The sequence below is a fragment of the Oncorhynchus mykiss genome, chromosome 20 (assembly GCF_013265735.2).
Source record: "Oncorhynchus mykiss isolate Arlee chromosome 20, USDA_OmykA_1.1, whole genome shotgun sequence".
NCBI classification, from domain to species: Eukaryota; Metazoa; Chordata; class Actinopteri; order Salmoniformes; family Salmonidae; genus Oncorhynchus; species Oncorhynchus mykiss.
In genome coordinates, this window is record NC_048584.1 from 33,658,718 (window position 1) to 33,677,570 (window position 18,853).

Below are 18,853 nucleotides of genomic sequence, written 5' to 3' on the forward strand. Positions count from 1 at the left end.
TCAAACCACAAGGCAGGCTTGAGGGAACATTACATGCAACGTTATTTTTCACATGTCCTTCCTACACTCTTAGAAAAGAAGGTGCTATCTAGAACCCAAATGGGTTCTTCAGCTGTAACCATATGATAACCCTTTGAAGAACACTTTTGGTTCCAGGTAGTATAACACTTTGGGTTCCATGTAGAACTAAAAAAGGGTTCTCCTATAGGGACAGCAGTGGAACCCTTTAGGAACCCTTTTATCTAAGAGTGTACGGATTGACAAAACATTTTAAAATATAAATAAAAACAAACACCTCTTCTCACTTAATGTTTCATTGTGTTGGAACAAAACAAAAGTCAAATTTAAATTGTGACAATCAACTGTAATGGCTCATTTATATTGTGTAAATTAATTTTAGGAATGCCTTGAGATGTTTGATTTAATTTATTTCCATTACAGACCAATTTGTGTAAGAAAGCTGTTGCCTTAAAGAAATTCAACCTAATTCCATTTTGGCCATGCATTTCTCACCTGCCACAGATACAGTGCCTTGCGAAAGTATTCGGCCCCCTTGAACTTTGCGACCTTTTGCCACATTTCAGGCTTCAAACATAAAGATATAAAACTGTATTTTTTTGGGAAGAATCAACAACAAGTGGGACACAATCATGAAGTGAAACGACATTTATTGGATATTTCAAACTTTTTTAACAAATCAAAAACTGAAAAATTGGGCGTGCAAAATTATTCAGCCCCTTTACTTTCAGTGCAGCAAACTCTCTCCAGAAGTTCAGTGAGGATCTCTGAATGATCCAATGTTGACCTAAATGACTAATGATGATAAATACAATCCACCTGTGTGTAATCAAGTCTCCGTATAAATGCACCTGCACTGTGATAGTCTCAGAGGTCCGTTAAAAGCGCAGAGAGCATCATGAAGAACAAGGAACACACCAGGCAGGTCCGAGATATTGTTGTGAAGAAGTTTAAAGCCGGATTTGGATACAAAAAGATTTCCCAAGCTTTAAACATCCCAAGGAGCACTGTGCAAGCGATAATGTTGAAATGGAAGGAGTATCAGACCACTGCAAATCTACCAAGACCTGGCCGTCCCTCTAAACTTTCATCTCATACAAGGAGAAGACTGATCAGAGATGCAGCCAAGAGGCCCATGATCACTCTGGATGAACTGCAGATATCTACAGCTGAGGTGGGAGACTCTGTCCATAGGACAACAATCCGTCGGATATTGCACAAATCTGGCCTTTATGGAAGAGTGGCAAGAAGAAAGCCATTTCTTAAAGATATCCATAAAAAGTGTTGTTTAAAGTTTGCCACAAGCCACCTTGGAGACACACCAAACATGTGGAAGAAGGTGCTCTGGTCAGATGAAACCAAAATTGAACTTTTTGGCAACAATGCAAAACGTTATGTTTGGCGTAAAAGCAACACAGCTCATCACCCTGAACACACCATGCCCACTGTCAAACATGGTGGTGGCAGCATCATGGTTTGGGCCTGCTTTTCTTCAGCAGGGACAGGGAAGATGGTTAAAATTGATGGAAAGATGGATGGAGCCAAATACAGGACCATTCTGGAAGAAAACCTGATGGAGTCTGCAAAAGACCTGAGACTGGGACGGAGATTTGTCTTCCAACAAGACAATGATCCAAAACATAAAGCAAAATCTACAATGGAATGGTTCAAAAATAAACATATCCAGGTGTTAGAATGGCCAAGTCAAAGTCCAGACCTGAATCCAATCGAGAATCTGTGGAAAGAACTGAAAACTGCTGTTCACAAATGCTCTCCATCCAACCTCACTGAGCTCGAGCTGTTTTGCAAGGAGGAATGGGAAAAAAATTCAGTCTCTCGATGTGCAAAACTGATAGAGATATACCCCAAGCGACTTACAGCTGTAATCGCAGAAAAAGGTGGCGCTACAAAGTATTAACTTAAGGGGGCTGAATAATTTTGCACGCCCAATTTTTCAGTTTTTGATTTGTTAAAAAAGTTTGAAATATCCAATAAATGTCGTTCCACTTCATGATTGTGTCCCACTTGTTGTTGATTCTTCACGAAAAAATACAGTTTTACATCTTTATGTTTGAAGCCTGAAATGTGGCAAAAGGTCGCAAAGTTCAAGGGGGCCGAATACTTTAGCAAGGCACTGTATATTGTCAAAATACTTTTTGTCCAGTAAAAGGAATAAAGTAGTGACAATACATGGACATTAGGTACGGTAGCCTAAGAACTTGCATTTCATTCATACTAACAGGTTTATTGTGTTGCCTATCTAACTTCACCGTATTTAAGTCCCGTGTAGATCAGTTGGTAGAGCATGGCACTCGCAACGCTAGGGTTGTGGGTTCGATTTCCAAGGGAGTCCAGTACGAATAAATATGAAAACGTATGCACTCACTACTGTAAGTTAGCCTGGATAAGGGTGTCTGCTAATTGACTAAAATGTGTCTGCTTGTTCCACACGTGAGAAACTTTCAGCACTAAGGACAGCGGCTGAAGGAAAATATTCGCTGTAGTCTACTACAACAGCGCATTATCATAACAGTGTTGAGATTTGTTGTTTGCGAATAGTCTGTCTCATATGACCAATCGTGTTTCAGAGGGGCGGGGAGCGCTACGCAGTCTCTCTGTAGCTAAGGTGGTTGATTCTCCAGGAGGGAGTGGGATGTGGAGAGATGTGTTTATAGCTCTGAATTTCGTTCAGTTCTCAGTCAAGCATCACGTGTAATTGAAGAGATTCCTTACGGATTTTCTTGCGGTAGCCTACCTATAAAGAGAATTACCAAGTAGAAGAGAGACGCGCATTCCGACCCTCTCATCACTTTTGTCGTCTCACCTGCACAAGCGGTGAACAGGAGAGGTACCTTATCATGGATCAGGAGAAATGCTTACCGGAGCTGATGGCCGAGAAAGATACGCTGGACTCCTCATTTGTTCATGCAATGCGTCTGCTTGCCGAAGGTAACGTGTCATTGTTTTGGCCGTTCTTTATCGCTACAATTATCAATGTGTTGTAGATAATTTTATTGGTTTTGTCTACCAGTCCATTGTGTCCACAGGCATCACATACAGTATGTTGGGAGATGAAGGGGTGGATACCTGTACTGATTAGCTACGTCGTATTTATTATGCACGAGACTTACTGGTTAAATTGAATCAAAGGTGTGTTAAAATACATTAAAACCAGCTATATAATTTATCTATTCAAAGATTCCTTGTTGGTGTTGTCAGTGCCATCCAAGAGAAAATACAAGACACTTTAATCATAGCTTGTGTTGCTGGATTTGTAAGAGAGACAGATAGTCAGAGAAACTTTCCACAATAAAATTCAGCCTGGACCTCAACTCCATTTTACTAAATAGTAGGCTACAAATGTTTCCCACAAAATTGCCATGCTTGTCACTTCATGTCAGACTATCATCAGCGACCCTCAGATGAAGATTAGACAGGCACACGCACACACACACACACACACACACACACACACACACACACACACACACACACACACACACACACACACACACACACACACACACACACACACACACACACACACACACCAATATTTAGAGATTTGACTGTGTGAATAGCAGGTCAGGGTGTTCTTACACCTTGAAAGGGGCGTGGGTTTGTGTTCCTACAAAAAGCAAATATGACCTTGGTGATTCCTTTATAGTGGGGCTTCGCCATCCTGCATTCCCATCCCTGAGACCTGAAACAGCCTAAATATTGCCCCCAAACCCTGGAAGCCAAGCTTTTATGTTTCAGTGGTGATGACTGTGAACTATGGGAGCACAAATGATCTGTTTTAAACTAAATGGAATCAAAGAACCTCTACAGAAATATACTGGAGAGCTTCAGGACTGTATTTTTACAGAAATAATATATCGGGAGAGCTTCAGGACTGTATTGGAGTGGTTTTGACTTCAGTGAAACCGGGCAAGAGGCCAACAGTAAAACTATTCAGCTTGTTCAGCTATTTAAAGGTGCACTATGCAAAAATCTCTCTGTCATTTCCTGGTTTCTAAAATTCGAATAGTTTGCTTGAATTCAGTTTATTTGACAAAACAAACAACTATAGTGTAGAGAATTATCGTACCATCTAAACCACTGTGAAATACACTACCGTTCAAAAGTTTGGGGTCACTTAGAAATGTCCTTGTTTTTGAAAGAAAAGCTCATTTTTTGTTCAAATATAACATCAAATTGATCAGAAATACAGTGTAGACATTGTTAATATTGTAAATGACTATTGTAGCTGGAAACGGCAGATTTTTAATGGAATATCTATATAGGTGTACAGAGGCCCATTATCAGCAACCATCACTCCTGTGTTCCAATGGCACGTTGTGTTAGCTAATCCAAGTTCATCATTTTAAAAGGATAATTGATCATTAGAAATCCCTTTTGCAATTATGTTAGCACAGCTGAAAACTGTTGTTCTGATTAAAGAAGCAATAAATCTGCCCTTCTTTAGACTAGTTGAGTATCTGGAGCATCAGCATTTGTGGGTTCGATTACAGGCTCAAAATGACCAGAAACAAATAACTTTCTTCTGAAACTCGTCAGTTTATTATTGTTCTGAGAAATTAAGGATATTCCATGCAAGAAATTGCCAAGAAACTGAAGATGTCGTACAACGCTGTGTACTACTCCCTTCACAGAACAGCACAAACTGGCTCTAACCAGAATAGAAAGAGGAGTGGGAGGCCCAGGTGCACAATTGAGCAAGAGAACAAGTACATTAGAGTGTCTAGTTTGAGAAACAGACGCCTCAAAAGTCATCAACTGGCAGCTTCATTAAATAGTACTCGCAGAACACCATTCTCAACATCAACAGTAAACAGGCAACTCCGGGATGCTGGTCTTCATTTTTAAGTGACCCCAAACTTTTGAATGGTAGTGTATATTTTCCATAACTAAACAAATTGCATTTTCAGCTGTTTGAAGCTGGAGTACAAAACCAAAAGAAAAAGACACAAAAACAAAACTTAAGAACGGAAGCATAGAAATAGCGCACATAGAACAGATCTTCCACTTTGTATACTTGCTTTCATTGAGAATGACAGATCTACAACTGGCATTTCTACGTGAATATGTCAGGTCACCCCAAAAAGTTACATATTGCAGCTTTAATCAGACAAAAAAGTTGATGTAATTCAGAAGACCTCTAAGCCATGTGTCATTACTGGCTTTAAAAAAGGTTATGCCTCAGTTAACCATGGTACAAATGTGCTATTACCTCCACTGCTACCACTGTACCAGCAAGCTGCCGCTGCTATAACTGTACCACACCGTAACCACAGCTGCCATTACGACTGAAATTATACCAATGATATCACCTATACTGTCACGGATCCCTCCGGAACTTTCATTACGCACACCTGTCCCCTATTCCCACTGATTAGTATGTGTATAAGTGTGCCCTTTGGTTTCCATTGGGCTGTCGATTATTGTTACAATGTCCGTTGGTGCGTGTGAGTACCTGTGCTGTGTGTTTTGGGCTTTCGTGTCCTTGTGGATTGCGCAGATGATTACGGGTCTTGTCCCGTGTGTTAATCATTATGCGCATGTGTTATTTATTCGAGGTACTCCTCCCTCTGTTGTTAGGGGTTCAACCCTGTGTTTTGTACAGTGTTTATTTGGTCTTCGTCCCCATGCCTTTACACGGCACGCCGGAATTTGGGTGCAATAAAAAAAACTATTAGGCATTCCTGCGTCTGTCTCCAGATCATTCATACCAATGTGACATATACCTCTTCAGTTATATGTTTTTCTTACATGTGTGTAGTGTATGCATTATGAGTATGTGCACATCATGTACATCATTGCACATTTTTTTTTAAATGCATGCCTAGTTGGAATAATCTATGGGAATGTGTATATTAGACTAGCTATTACTTATGTCTGAAGGGGAGAAAATAGTCCATATGTGTGTGCAAATTCCTCCTTCCCATTAACTGGTAGAAATAATTAGCCGGTGATAATCTACATGGTTGATTGAGATGATATCTCTTCCCAAATTGAAGTAATTGAAGGATTTCCACAAGGGTTCTAATCAGTAATTTTCATGGAGGCACCAGTGAAATTAATTAAATTGGCAATTGACATTTGTCTTAAGGTGCATGTGATAAGAGTATATCTCATCATACTGTTTTAAAAGTTTTACTCAAAGGGATGTTGACATTTAGGGCTATTTGCTGGTGGAGTTGTTGCATAGAGCACTGGGTTGGTTTTGTTGTGCGTGTCAGGTAGTGGTAGATACTAGTGTCCTACAGATGAGAATGCTGTTGGTTATCAGCCAGGACGTCTTTTCACCTGGACTAGTTTATATCAATGCTCACCAGTATTCTTCAGTATAGTCATTGATCTTGTGTGGTATGCTTGTACTGTATCTGTAACGGCCAGAGCCTTGGAGAAAATAAGCACTCACATTGAGAGAGCCAGTGTGCATTGTCAATTTCACATTCTCAGGCAAGAGGTCGCCTACCTCTCACTGAAGCAGTAAGTGTTTCTATGTTCTTAGCAGAGGACCTGGGGATAGTGTGGCGAGTTATCATGTATTGAGTTCACAGGAGGCTGGTGAGGGGAGGAGGGCTCTTAATAATGTCTGAAATGGAGTGAATGGAGGGGTATCAAACACTTGGAAGCCTTGGTGCATTTACAGTGGTTGGCTGGCCTGGCATTCAACCCTTTGTGCCCCTATAGACGATGACAAATTACTTAATTAAGGTGTAATATAAACTGGGTGGGTTGAGCCCTGAATGCTGATTGGCTGACAGCCGTGGTATATCAGACGTATACCACAGGTATGACAAAACATTTTTTTTTTTTACTGCTCTATTTACATTGGTACCCAATTTTTAATAGCAAGAAGGTACCTTGGGGTTTGTGATATATGGCCAATATACCACAGCTAAGGGCTGTGTCCAGTCATTCCTCGCTGTGTCCTGCTTAAGAACGGTCCTGAGCCGTGGGATATTGGCCATATACCATACCTCCTCGGGCCTTAATGCTTAAATATAGGATAATAAAAGTAATTATATGACTAACACTGTAGAGGTCAAAAAGGGATCTTTCTTTGGTTCACAACACACTACTGGCATTTCTGTGAATTAGTAATACCAAGTTAGTATTAATTACTGCATATTAGAATGTACTGTGTGTAGTTCTACACTATTATACATGTTTACAGTTATATGCATCATGCCAGGAGCTGCCATTATCTCTAGTTTGATGGTCAATGTTTCAAAGAGGTGTGGGAAAAGGTATCATGGAATTCTTACATTTCAGTAATTTAGCAGACACTCCCGTCCAGAGTGACTTAGTAGTGAGTGCATACCTTTTTGTACTTCCCTCCATATTGGTCCCCATGGGAATCAAACCCAAAACCCTGGCATTGTAAGTGCCATGCTCTACCAACGGAGCCACACAGAACAGCAAGATAAAGTGCATTCGGAAAGTATTCAGACCCCTTGACTTTTTCCACATTTTGTTACATTACAGCCTTTTTCAAAAATGGGGGGGGGGGGGGGAAATCAAAAATGGTCAGCAATCTACACACAATACCCCATAATGACTAAACAAAAACAGGTTTTTATACATTTTTGCAAATGTATAAAAAATGAAGGAAATATCACATTTACATAAGTATTAAGACCCTTTAATCAGTATTTTGTTGAAGCACCTTTGGCAGCGATTACAGCCTTGAGTCTTCTTGGGTATGATGCTACAAGCTTGTATTTGGGGAGTTTCTCCCATTCTTCTCTGCAGATACTCTCAAACTCTGTCAGATTGGATGGGGAGTGTCACTACACAGTTATTTTCAGGTCTCTCCAGAGATGTTCGATTGGGTTCAAGTCCGGGCTCTGGCTGGGCCACTCAAGGACATTCACAAACTTGTCCTGAAGCCACTCCTGGAATGTCTTGGCTATGTGCTTAGGGTCGTTGTCCTGTTGGAAGGTGAACCTTGGCCACAATCTGAGGTCCTGAGCGCTTTGGAGCAGATTTTCATCAAGGACCTCTCTGTACTTTGCTCTGTTATTGCCTCGATTCTGACTAGTCTCCCAGTCCCTGGCATTGAAAAACATCCCCCACAGCATGATGCTGCCACAAACATGTTTCACAGTAGGGATGGTGCCAGCTTTCCTCCAGACGTGACCCTTGGCATTCAGACCAAAGAGTTCAATCTTGGTTTCATCAGACCAGAGAATCTTGTTTCTCATGGTATAAGAGTTCTTTAGGTGCCTTTTGGCAAACACCAAGTGGGTTGTCATGTGCCTTTTACTGAGGAGTTGCTTCCGTCTGCTCACTGTACCATAAAGGCCCTGATTGGTGGAGTGCTGCAGAGATGGTTGTCCTTCTGGAAGGTTCTCCCATCTCCACAGAGAAACTCTAGAGCTCTGACATAATGACCAGCTGGTTATTGGTCACCTCCCTGACCAAGGGCCTCCTCCCCCGAATTCTCAGTTTGGCCAAGCGGCCAACTCTAGGAAGTGTCTTGGTGGTTCCAAACTTCTTCCATTTTAAGAATGATGGAGGCCACTGTGTTCTTGGGGACCTTCAATGCTGCAGACATTTTTTTTGGGACCCTTCCAGATCTGTGCCTCCATACAATCCTGTCTCAGAGCTCTACGGACAATTCCTTCGACCTCATGGCTTGGTTTTTGGTCTGACATGCACTGTCAACTGTGGGACCTTATATAGACAGGTGTGTGCCTTTCCAAATCATGTCCAATCAATAGAATTGACCACAGGTGCACTCCAATCAAGTTGTAGAAACATCTCAAGGAAGATCAATGGAAACAGAATGCACCTAATCTCAATTTCGAGTCTCATTTTCGCTTTGTCATTATGGGGTATTGTGTGTAGATTGACTAGGAAGAATTTAAGGCTTTAACGTAACAATATATGGAAAAAGGGAAGGGGTCTGAATACTTTCCGAATGCACTGAAGACCTTTAAAGTAACTACCATACAGGAAATGAGTCAGGATCATTGTGAAATATGTCATTACAAACACTTTGATGTTTCATCTGACTCATGACATCAAGGCATGTAACGGCAGAGAGAAATAGAGAACCGCACCTTCAGAAAAATGGAGAACAGTCTGAAAGTGATGGATGTTGTTGCTAATTTTGGATGTGCATTTCTCAGGATTAGGCATATTAACCAAAAAATCATTGGCATCATGTCATCTGAGTGTTAGTATTCTGCATTTCTGGGTGACTATTTTGTTTCAGGGAACATGAAGGTGCAGCTTACCATTAGCCAATAATTATTCGACAACATTTGTATCAGATGAGGTATTAGCTGAATAATTCGCTGTGATATTATCACCAGTCAATTGAACGTGATAGCCAAGGAAAATATTGATACACCTCTAATGTTAAAGAGCACACATCATCTTTACATAAAAAATATTTAAATTGTCATTATGGGTTTTGAACATAGACTCATGTTCGTGTCACGACTATAGTATGCTAATGTTTCAAGTCATAGTCTACTTCTATCTGAGCTGTATGCGCAGTAATCACTGTAGTATGAGAAGTTGTCCTGCGCATATTCATGTCCTCTGATCTGTAGTTAACTGCTACTGTAAGCATACTGTACCTGGAGACAGATGCTGCTGCTCCATTTGGTCGACAATATCTTATGGATTCAACGGGTGACAAGGAGTTATGATAGTCTGTTAAATATTCTGTATTTTGTTTAATTTAGTTTGTATGTGCAGTGAAGATGAATCATTATGTCCAGTGATACAATCCAGAAATTTCATAATGCAGCATATTTTAGCAAACCATGAAGAATAATGATCATGTTTTGGGCCGAACTCATTTTCAGGTCCGTGATTGTATAGAATGAGTCAGTGGCACAATTACAATCACAACCCCCCCCCCCCCCTGTATGTGAGCTGTGAGACACACCAGCATCATTTGCAACTATAGGCTAGATAAAATTGAGATTAATAAGAATCCTCAGTAGTTTATTCACATTTGAACAACCACAAAATAGTGTAGGGGAATCACAACACCTGCCTCTCTAAAAGCAACAACAAAACCACCCCGGTCAGACCCAGCCATCATTGTCGTCATAAGATGTCTTGAGACATACATGTGAGACATCTTTAGACGTTTTGAGAAATGAGGACTTGAAGATGTTTCTTAAGTTGTCTCAAGATGTCTTCACAATTATGTCTTAACCTTTTACTGCAGTGGGCTAAGTCAAGGTCAAACAGTGTTTCTTGGTGGTCTTAAACAAATCCACTTTGAAACAAAAGCATACACCTCACACACATGGTTATGGGCTTAAAAAAAGAAGACACATCAGATATCGAGTTAAAATATATTACATTTTGAGTTTGCATCCCAATATTACACTTTATATTAAACACAACCGTTTAACATTGAAACACAGGATTTTCAGGAGGTTTTTGGAAATATTGTTTATTGATTATGAATTATGAAAAATGTTAGTAACGTTCTACCCAAGTGTCCACTAGAGGGCGATTTGGTCATTTGACTGCAAGAAAGGGCTACAAGGAGACTCATCGAAAATACATTCTCACAAGCAGCACCACAGATATTGAGATGACGGAGAGGCAAGACTTTGTTCTCACACAGTCCCACATGGTATCTGCACATGTGCAACGAATTCGCGTCACACTATTTCAGCATGGTTGCCAGGGCACTAAAATAGAGGAGAAGTTTAGCCTTGTGATTCAACGCTCTTAGTTTTTGTGGAAATTGACCCACTGTGATGTTTACTTTCTGCATCTATGAAGTGGCATTGTTTAAAGTGGCTAGTGATACATTACATCAAGATGGCAAGATGCAGTAGATGGTATAGAGTACAGTATATACATATGAGATGAGTAATGTAGGGTATGAAAACATATAAAGCTGCATTGTTTAAAGTGGCTAGTGATACCTTACATCAAGATGGCAAGATGCAGTAGATGGTATAGCGTACAGTATATAGATATGAGATGAGTGATGTAGGGTATGTAAACATTATATAATATAAAGTGGCTAGTGATAAATTGATTACATACATTTTTCCATTATTAAAGTGGCTGGAGATGAGTCAGTATGTTGGCAGCAGCCACTCAATGTTAGTGATGGTTGTTTAACAGTCTGATGCCCTTGAGATAGAAGGTGTTTTTCAGTCTCTCGGTCCCTGCTTTGATGCACCTGTACTGACTTCGCCTTCTGGATGATAGCGGGGTGAACAGGCAGTGGCTTGGGTGGTTGTTGTCCTTGATGATCTTTTTGGCCTTCCTGTGACATCGGGTGGTGTAGATGTCCTGGAGGGCAGGTAGTTTGCACCCAGTGATGCGTTGTGCAGACCGCACTACCCTCTGGAGAGCCTTCCGGTTATGGGCGGAGCAGCTGCCGTACCAGGCGGTGATACAGCCCGACAGGATGCTCTCGATTGTGCATCTGTAAAAGTTTGTGAGTGTTTTTGGTGACAAGCCGAATTTCTTCTGCCTCCTGAGGTTGAAGAGGTGCTGCTGCGCCTTCTTCACCACTCTGTCTGTGTGGGTGGACCATTTCAGTTTGTCCGTGATGTGTACGCCGAGGAACTTAAAACTCTCCACCCTCTCCACTACTGTCCCGTCAATGTGGATAGGGGGCTGCTCCCTCTGCTGTTTCCTGAAGTCCACGATCCCAAATCATTCACTCAAAACCGCATTATCTTACTGTTATCCCACTGGGAGCACAACATTTCAGGTCTTAGGTAAGGTCAGAGTTTTTTTTCTGGATCAAAATGTGGCATAGGTGGTGGGCATGGGGGGTAGTTGCTAATGATGTGGTTGCCGACCAAGCATTTTAGAGGCCCTCCTGTTGGCCGAGAGTGACAAAATGTTGCTTTTTTAAAGCAAATTTCCTGCATTTCAATACATTTTGCCATGTTGCTGAGATAAAATTGAGAAAAATGTGCAGTTTTAAATCATATTTCCTGCAATTTTACACATTTTGCCATGGCTTTTGTTGTCTGACTTACTCAAACATTAAAACAAAATCACTGGGGGACCAAGGCCATGACAAAAGCTATCCTTAGATTCTCCATGACGGTCTACCTTTTATTTTGGTGATTTTTTGATCATAGATGATCTTATTTAAAAAATATATAGGTCCATTATCCTTTCTACATACTTTATGTATAACTCTTATTAAAAAAAAATTATGTTTGGACATAGGTGGCCCGAAAAAACACTTAGGCGGCCAAAACCTTTCTGTGCAGAAAAAACCCTGAAGGTTACTTGTCATTAGGGCTGTTACGGTGACCATATTACCGCCACACTGGCGGTCACGAGTCATGAAGGCAGTCAAATTCCATGTGACCGTTAAGTCACGGTAATTAAACTTCTCCAAGCTCTGATTGCAAACCCTCGAATCACTCTGACATCAATACAAAAGTAATCGAAAATCGAATCAAACACTGAGAGCCCATGAGCCCATGTTGCACAATATTTCTATAGGCTATGCAATTCCGAGAGAAAACAGAGTGAACAGAGATAATCCTCTATTAAAAAGAGGAGGATCCCATGAGTTTTCTATAGGCTAGGCCTACTATATATTATTTCTCAACTTTCTTAATATTAATCACATTGCTTCTCTTTACAACAGGAGTATAGACTACCTAGCTGGCATGAAAATGAACCACAGGAAAAGCATCCTCCATTTGCTATTTAAGTGCAGAGATTACATGTATTTTTCCCCCCTGCCCCTGCTTCCAGACAGGTGCATGATAATGGTCCATTCTAAATCAAAACTAATTTCACACATATATTATTTAGTATATGTAAAGACAAGATTAAATCAAGAAATAGTGTGATGGGTGTCAGTATTAGCCTATCACTTGTGAATTATACTGTATATTTATCCCTTGTGAATGATGCCCAGCATAAGGCAAGAAACAATGTATTTTTGTGACTTTTTTTAATCATAGTTGCACATCTCATGTGTACATTGACTATAGGACTATATGTTTTGATAAGGTTTGTAAATAAAGTGGTCAAATAACTTCTTTAAAAGGGGTGTAAAGCCTAACTGGCATACATAAGCAGCGCATGAGTTTCAAGTTTGGGGGAGATAATTTTCACCATAAAAATGCACCTTTATAATAAAAGCATTACATGCATAATTGCATTTGCTGTCACTTTTGATAATGGTGTTTTCCCGCTAATGGAAAACTGCCGTGTGCGCATTTCTGCGCTTATAATGTGAAGAAATAGCCTAATAGTTTATCAAATTTTAAGCTCAACGTTGTGATCAGTTTGTCAGCCTCATTGCATTTTTTTAATGTTTTTTTGATGGTAGTGGTTGTATTAATTTGTAACATTTGTTTCTCGCACAGAATAGAATAGATCACCTTTTGTACTATGGGGGATAGTAGATTGATAGTAGACTAGCACTTTTGCTGTTTGTTAGGCTTACTCATCTTGTTGGCTGATGAAAAGGATGCGGGCAGTTGCGTCCCTGAAGTGTCTGTCTTCACTTGTAGCCTGTGAGAAAGACCCAATCACGTAATGGAGAGCCATATGAGTGAGAAGTGCTTCAGGGCACGCAGCACACAGCACTCAGGGAGAAGGGAAGGGGATGCCGCCAGGAAATTCGAGGCATTATCAAGTGCTTGTCAAATTGTGAATGAGAGACTGATGAAGTGTGTACAGCCTGCCTTTCAACCAACTTTTTCAAATCATCATGAGAGTTGCATCATTCAGCCTTTGAATGTATTAAAAATCAAAACATATAGGCCAACGTTTGTAGAACAACTAAAGTTTGATTAATAACTCTAAATTAAGCATATAGGAGTACCTATTTATTTGTTAACCGCTCAACATAGAATAGCCGCATGTGCACACTCCCTCAAATCGTTTGGAGAAAATATCCTATCTATTTTATTCAGCTTTGTATTTGTCATGCTATAAAATAATATCAAAAATGCCACGGAATTCTAACCAAATCTTGTCTGCGAAATGAACAAGTGTAGCCTACAACTCAGAGTATGCTATTCTGTTATTCTGAAATAGACTACATTTTCTTCATGTCATGTTTCTTTAGACCTGTCTAAAATAAATAATGATTACTTGACAATCACCGGCTGACGAAATTACGTGACTGCCACAGCGCTACTCATCACACAGGTGTAGTTCATCCAACCACCTCCGCTACACTTCCTTACCTGAAAATATAGTATAGTAGATATTGGATATTGTCCATTGAAGCATGTCTCATGTTACACATAGTGCTGCACCTGTTGACGTGTATAGCCTTATGATGTGTACAGCCTGACGTGTATAGCCTTATGATGTGTATAGCCTTATGATGTGTATAGCCTGACGTGTATAGCCTTATGTGTATAGCCTTATGATGTGTATAGCCTTATGATGTGTATAGCCTGACGTGTATAGCCTTATGTGTATAGCCTTATGATGTGTATAGCCTTATGATGTGTATAGCCTTATGACGTGTATAGCCTTATGACGTGTATAGCCTTATGACGTGTATAGCCTTATGACGTGTATGGCCTTATGACGTGTATGGCCTTATGACGTGTATGGCCTTATGATGTGTATGGCCTTATGATGTGTATGGCCTTATGATGTGTATGGCCTTATGATGTGTATGGCCTTATGATGTGTATGGCCTTATGTGTATAGACTTTTTTTGTCCAGAGCTAAATATTGGAGGTCTGTTGTTTTCTTCTCTGCTACATGATAATGGTTGTACCAGATATTCATCAGGCCAGGAAGAGGGATGTGTTTCTGCGCTGTTAAATAAATTATACAGCCGTAATGATAGAAGCAGGCACACTGAAATCACACAGGAAATCTGATCAATGGTGATGACAAACTCCCTGGATGTCCGTCCTACAGAAAGTAAAACACTTCATGATCGAGTCACTGTCTTTTTTGTTATGAAATACGTGTACTGTATGATATGATATGAACGAATGGAGAGGTGAATGAGACAATACTACCTCTACCATTGTTCAGAAAAGTTATGTTTAGACCAAGATCCCCAAGCAAAGCAAATGATTCAATACATTGATTATGCCTCAAAGGCGATCTGTATCATGCCGTCACACAGTAGATGTAGAAAAAAAGGGTTGCAAAAGGGTTCCTCGGCTGTCCCCATAGGAGAACCCTTTTTGGTTCCAGGGAAAACCGTTATTGGTTCCACGTAGAACCCTTTTGGGTTCCATGTAGAACCCTCTGTGGAAATGGTCCTACATGGGACCCAAAAGGGTTCTACCTGGAACCCTTTAAGATTCTAGATAGCACCTTTTTTTCCGGAGAGTGTAGAACATTTTAACGTCGATATGTGAAGTTGCTTTAGTCAATTCACAGAAACTGAAAAGCCTAAGTATGTGGATTTGAGGTTAACAATAGTGTTTGCTGAAAGCAGTGACTGAGTGTGCAGACTACACAATTAAGATAATTATTCATTTTGAGAGATTCTTTATCCTCTGGAAAGCTAATAAATGGGAGACCACAAAGGACAGGTTCACAATTCGATGTTTCCAATAGGAAAAATATGAGGAGCATATGCATAACCACGGTAGCAATTGAAAGGGAACAATTAGAAGATTATGGGGAAATTCTCAGAACAAAGGTGAGGACGCAACAGTTCACCTGAAACAAGGCCGGATTTAAACATTACACTGTTGATCTTATGTGCATTTTACTGTACTTTCTGCAGCCATTTGTTGATAATGAAATCTGTAAATACTCTGGATATATTCAGTAACATTACAATAATATTCATCCAAAATTTGGGGCAGACAAAACAATTACAAGGGCTTGAGCGAGTGGTCTACCGGTAAACATACTGTAAGCTCATTCTGTTCAGAACAATCCGGAACAATCCTGTGTATGATCATTGTAACTGTGCATAAAACATAGTTATCATGAACATTGATTCTGTAAATTACATTCGTTTTATAATATGGAAATGTGAAGTGCACATTTTGGCTGAACGGGTGTGTAGTATGCATGTGAGTTTAAAGGGCTACAGTACTTAGGGAAAGCCAATGGGCTTGTCCCAGTAGTGAGCCAGTAGAGTTGTACTGATGTTTTGGGGATTTAGAGTTATCTATTATTTTGAAAGCTAGAAAGTAAACAAAAGTATTTCATATGTTGTATAAATTTATAAAACAAAGAAGACTATTTTGTTTTCACTAGTATAATGTCTGTCCCTCAGTTTTATGTAATTGGTGTTACCACCTTGAAAATCAGGAAGTACAAAAAGATATACAAGAACCTTTGTCTACTCCCGCTCCTCCTCTCTGGAGCTCGTTGTCGCCAGTTTACTCATTATTATGCACACCTGTCACCATCGTTACGCGCACCTGCGCCTCATGAGACTCACCTGGACTCCATCACCTTCCTGATTACCTGCCCTATATCTGTCGCTCCCTTTGGTTCTTTCCTCAGGCGTTATTGTTTCTAGGTTTCATGTCTGTACGCTACTTGTGTTTGGTTTGTTCCATGTTAGTTTATTTATTGTTACAGTCACTCCCCGTACCTGCTTCCCAACTCTTAGCGTACACGTTACAAACTTGAACATTTCCTCCAGTGGCAAACTGTAATGGGGAGGGGTCTTTATTGAACACAATTATTACCTATTCACACCCTTTTAGTAGGTCATAGATTTGAGGATTCCATTGATAATTTGTTGCATCTAAATTTGAAGTGTCATTGGTGATACTCAATTTAAATGAAGGGAAAATTCATAGTGAACAAAATTATTTATCATATCACTTAAGTAATTGATTTTTAAATGGTTAATGACATTAGATTTGAGCATCTGTGATCTCCATTTAAGAATATCCTACATTACCTCAAATGGGTCATTGGTGTTACCATCATTGGTGTTACTACTACTGGTGGCACAATGTTATCAGAATGGTAAAAACAATGAAAAGTCATTAAGCGGACATATTTAGATGTACCTAAATACACTTTAAAAAAATGGAATGATGAATACCTTTTTTCCAAAATGCCATGCCCAAATGCCACCGCAATTCAATAACGACCCATAGACAATGTTGTCCTAATGGTACTGCATCTATCCCACACAATAACTTAGCACGTAAATCTGACTGACATAATCGCGGCAAATTGGGGTCATGAAACACCTGAGTAATGTGTTAATAAAATCCCAGAATATTCCTAATTGCAATTCAGAAAGTCAGTTCCGATTTATTTTGATATGACAGATGTTTTTATCCAAAGCGGCTCATTATAAGTGCATAATGTTATTCACATGGGTGGCCATTGGAATCAAACTCACCATCCTGGTATAACATGCGCCATTCTCTACCAACTGAGCCATAAAGGACCACACAGGACCATCATTGGTCAACAACGGTGCCCTTTGCCACATTCACACAAGGCTGTTTCATACGCACAGAGTGGGATCATACCTGTAAATAATGGTATCCTAATGGTGCTGCATATCTACCCCACCCAATAGTTTAGCACCTACATCTGATTGACAAACATAAGTAATGCTGGAAGAACCTTTTTCCTTACATTTTAATGTTATTGAATTGTAATTTTGAAAGATTGTTATTAAATATCATATATTTTACATTGCCTGTAGATCAAAAGAATCCAGTAGACATATATCAATGTTTGATTTCTAACTTCAGTCTATTTAACTTATCTGTCATAAATGTGAATACATGGTGTGGATGAAATGTCAGTTCTGTTTTGTTTAATGGTTAAATGGTGTTGCAGAAAGCTCACCGTGGTTCATTTAGCTACTGGTGGAGTTGTGAAACCAGGAAATGAAAGTGTGGCTGTAACCTCACATCTGGTAGGGGCACCACCTGGGACGGTGCTGGGCTGCAGGCTACTTCTAGGTATAACATAAGGCTCAGTAACACAGAGCCCACAGTAGAGATGTCTGCTGTGCAACACAGCAGGTTGTAAGCTTAAATCCCATAGCATGGTCATTTACCTCCAGGAGTATGACAGCTCCATGTTTCCCTCTCATTGCTCTCTCATTGTAACGGTTTTCTTGATGAGAAGGAGAGTCGGACCAAAATGCGGCGTGTCTATTGCAATCCATGTTTAATGAAGTAACACACTAAACACAAACACTATCAAAACAATAAACTTAACGAAAACCGAAACAGCCTATACTTGTGTACCCTAACACAGAACAATCACCCACGACAAACTCAAAGAATATGGCTGCCTAAATATGGTTCCCAATCAGAGACAACGATAAACACCTGCCTCTGATTGAGAACCACTTCAGACAGCCATAGACTTAGCTAGAACACCCCACTAGCTACAATCCCCATACATACACACCACCTACAAAAACCCATGCCACACCCTGGCCTGACCAAATAAATAAAGATAAACACAAAATACTTCGACCAGGGTGTGACACTCATTGCTCTCCAAAGGCAAAGGTTCAATGAAGGAATTGATTTAAGATAAAGAAAACAATTAGCTCTTGTAGGAGAGTGTAAAATGTAATGCTTAAAGTGGTATATGATATTTTATGAATGCTGTTCTTTGTCATACTTATTTTAAATAAATGAAATTGAACTAGTCAAGTCAGTTAAGAACAAATTCTTACTTACAATGACAACCTACCGGAGAACAGTGGGTTAACTGCCTTGTTCAGTGGCAGAATGACAGATTTTTACCTTGTCAACTCGGGGATTTGATCCAGCAACACTTTCTGTTACTGGCCCAACGCCCTTAACCGTTAGGCTATATTTATATTGATTAAAGTGGTGTGATGTATTCATATCAAAGCAGGTAATTAACAATTAAATCCGATCCAATATTGGCACTTACTTTAAATGGTATA

General features: G+C 39.9%; 1 protein-coding gene across 3 annotated transcripts in view; it reads left to right on the forward strand.

Moving 5' to 3' along the window:
• The first annotated feature begins 2,603 nt into the window (after window positions 1-2,603).
• The window catches only part of LOC110499362 (KH domain-containing, RNA-binding, signal transduction-associated protein 2), a 126,194-nt gene continuing 109,944 nt past the window's right edge, over window positions 2,604-18,853 (forward strand). For 2 of the 3 annotated variants that reach the window (XM_036956222.1, XM_036956221.1), the window contains exon 1: window positions 2,877-2,967. In XM_036956222.1, the coding sequence (XP_036812117.1) occupies window positions 2,877-2,967 (91 nt within the window). Of the gene's footprint in view, window positions 2,968-18,853 lie in introns of all 3 variants that reach the window. The other variant, XR_005037988.1, reaches the window with a different exon arrangement.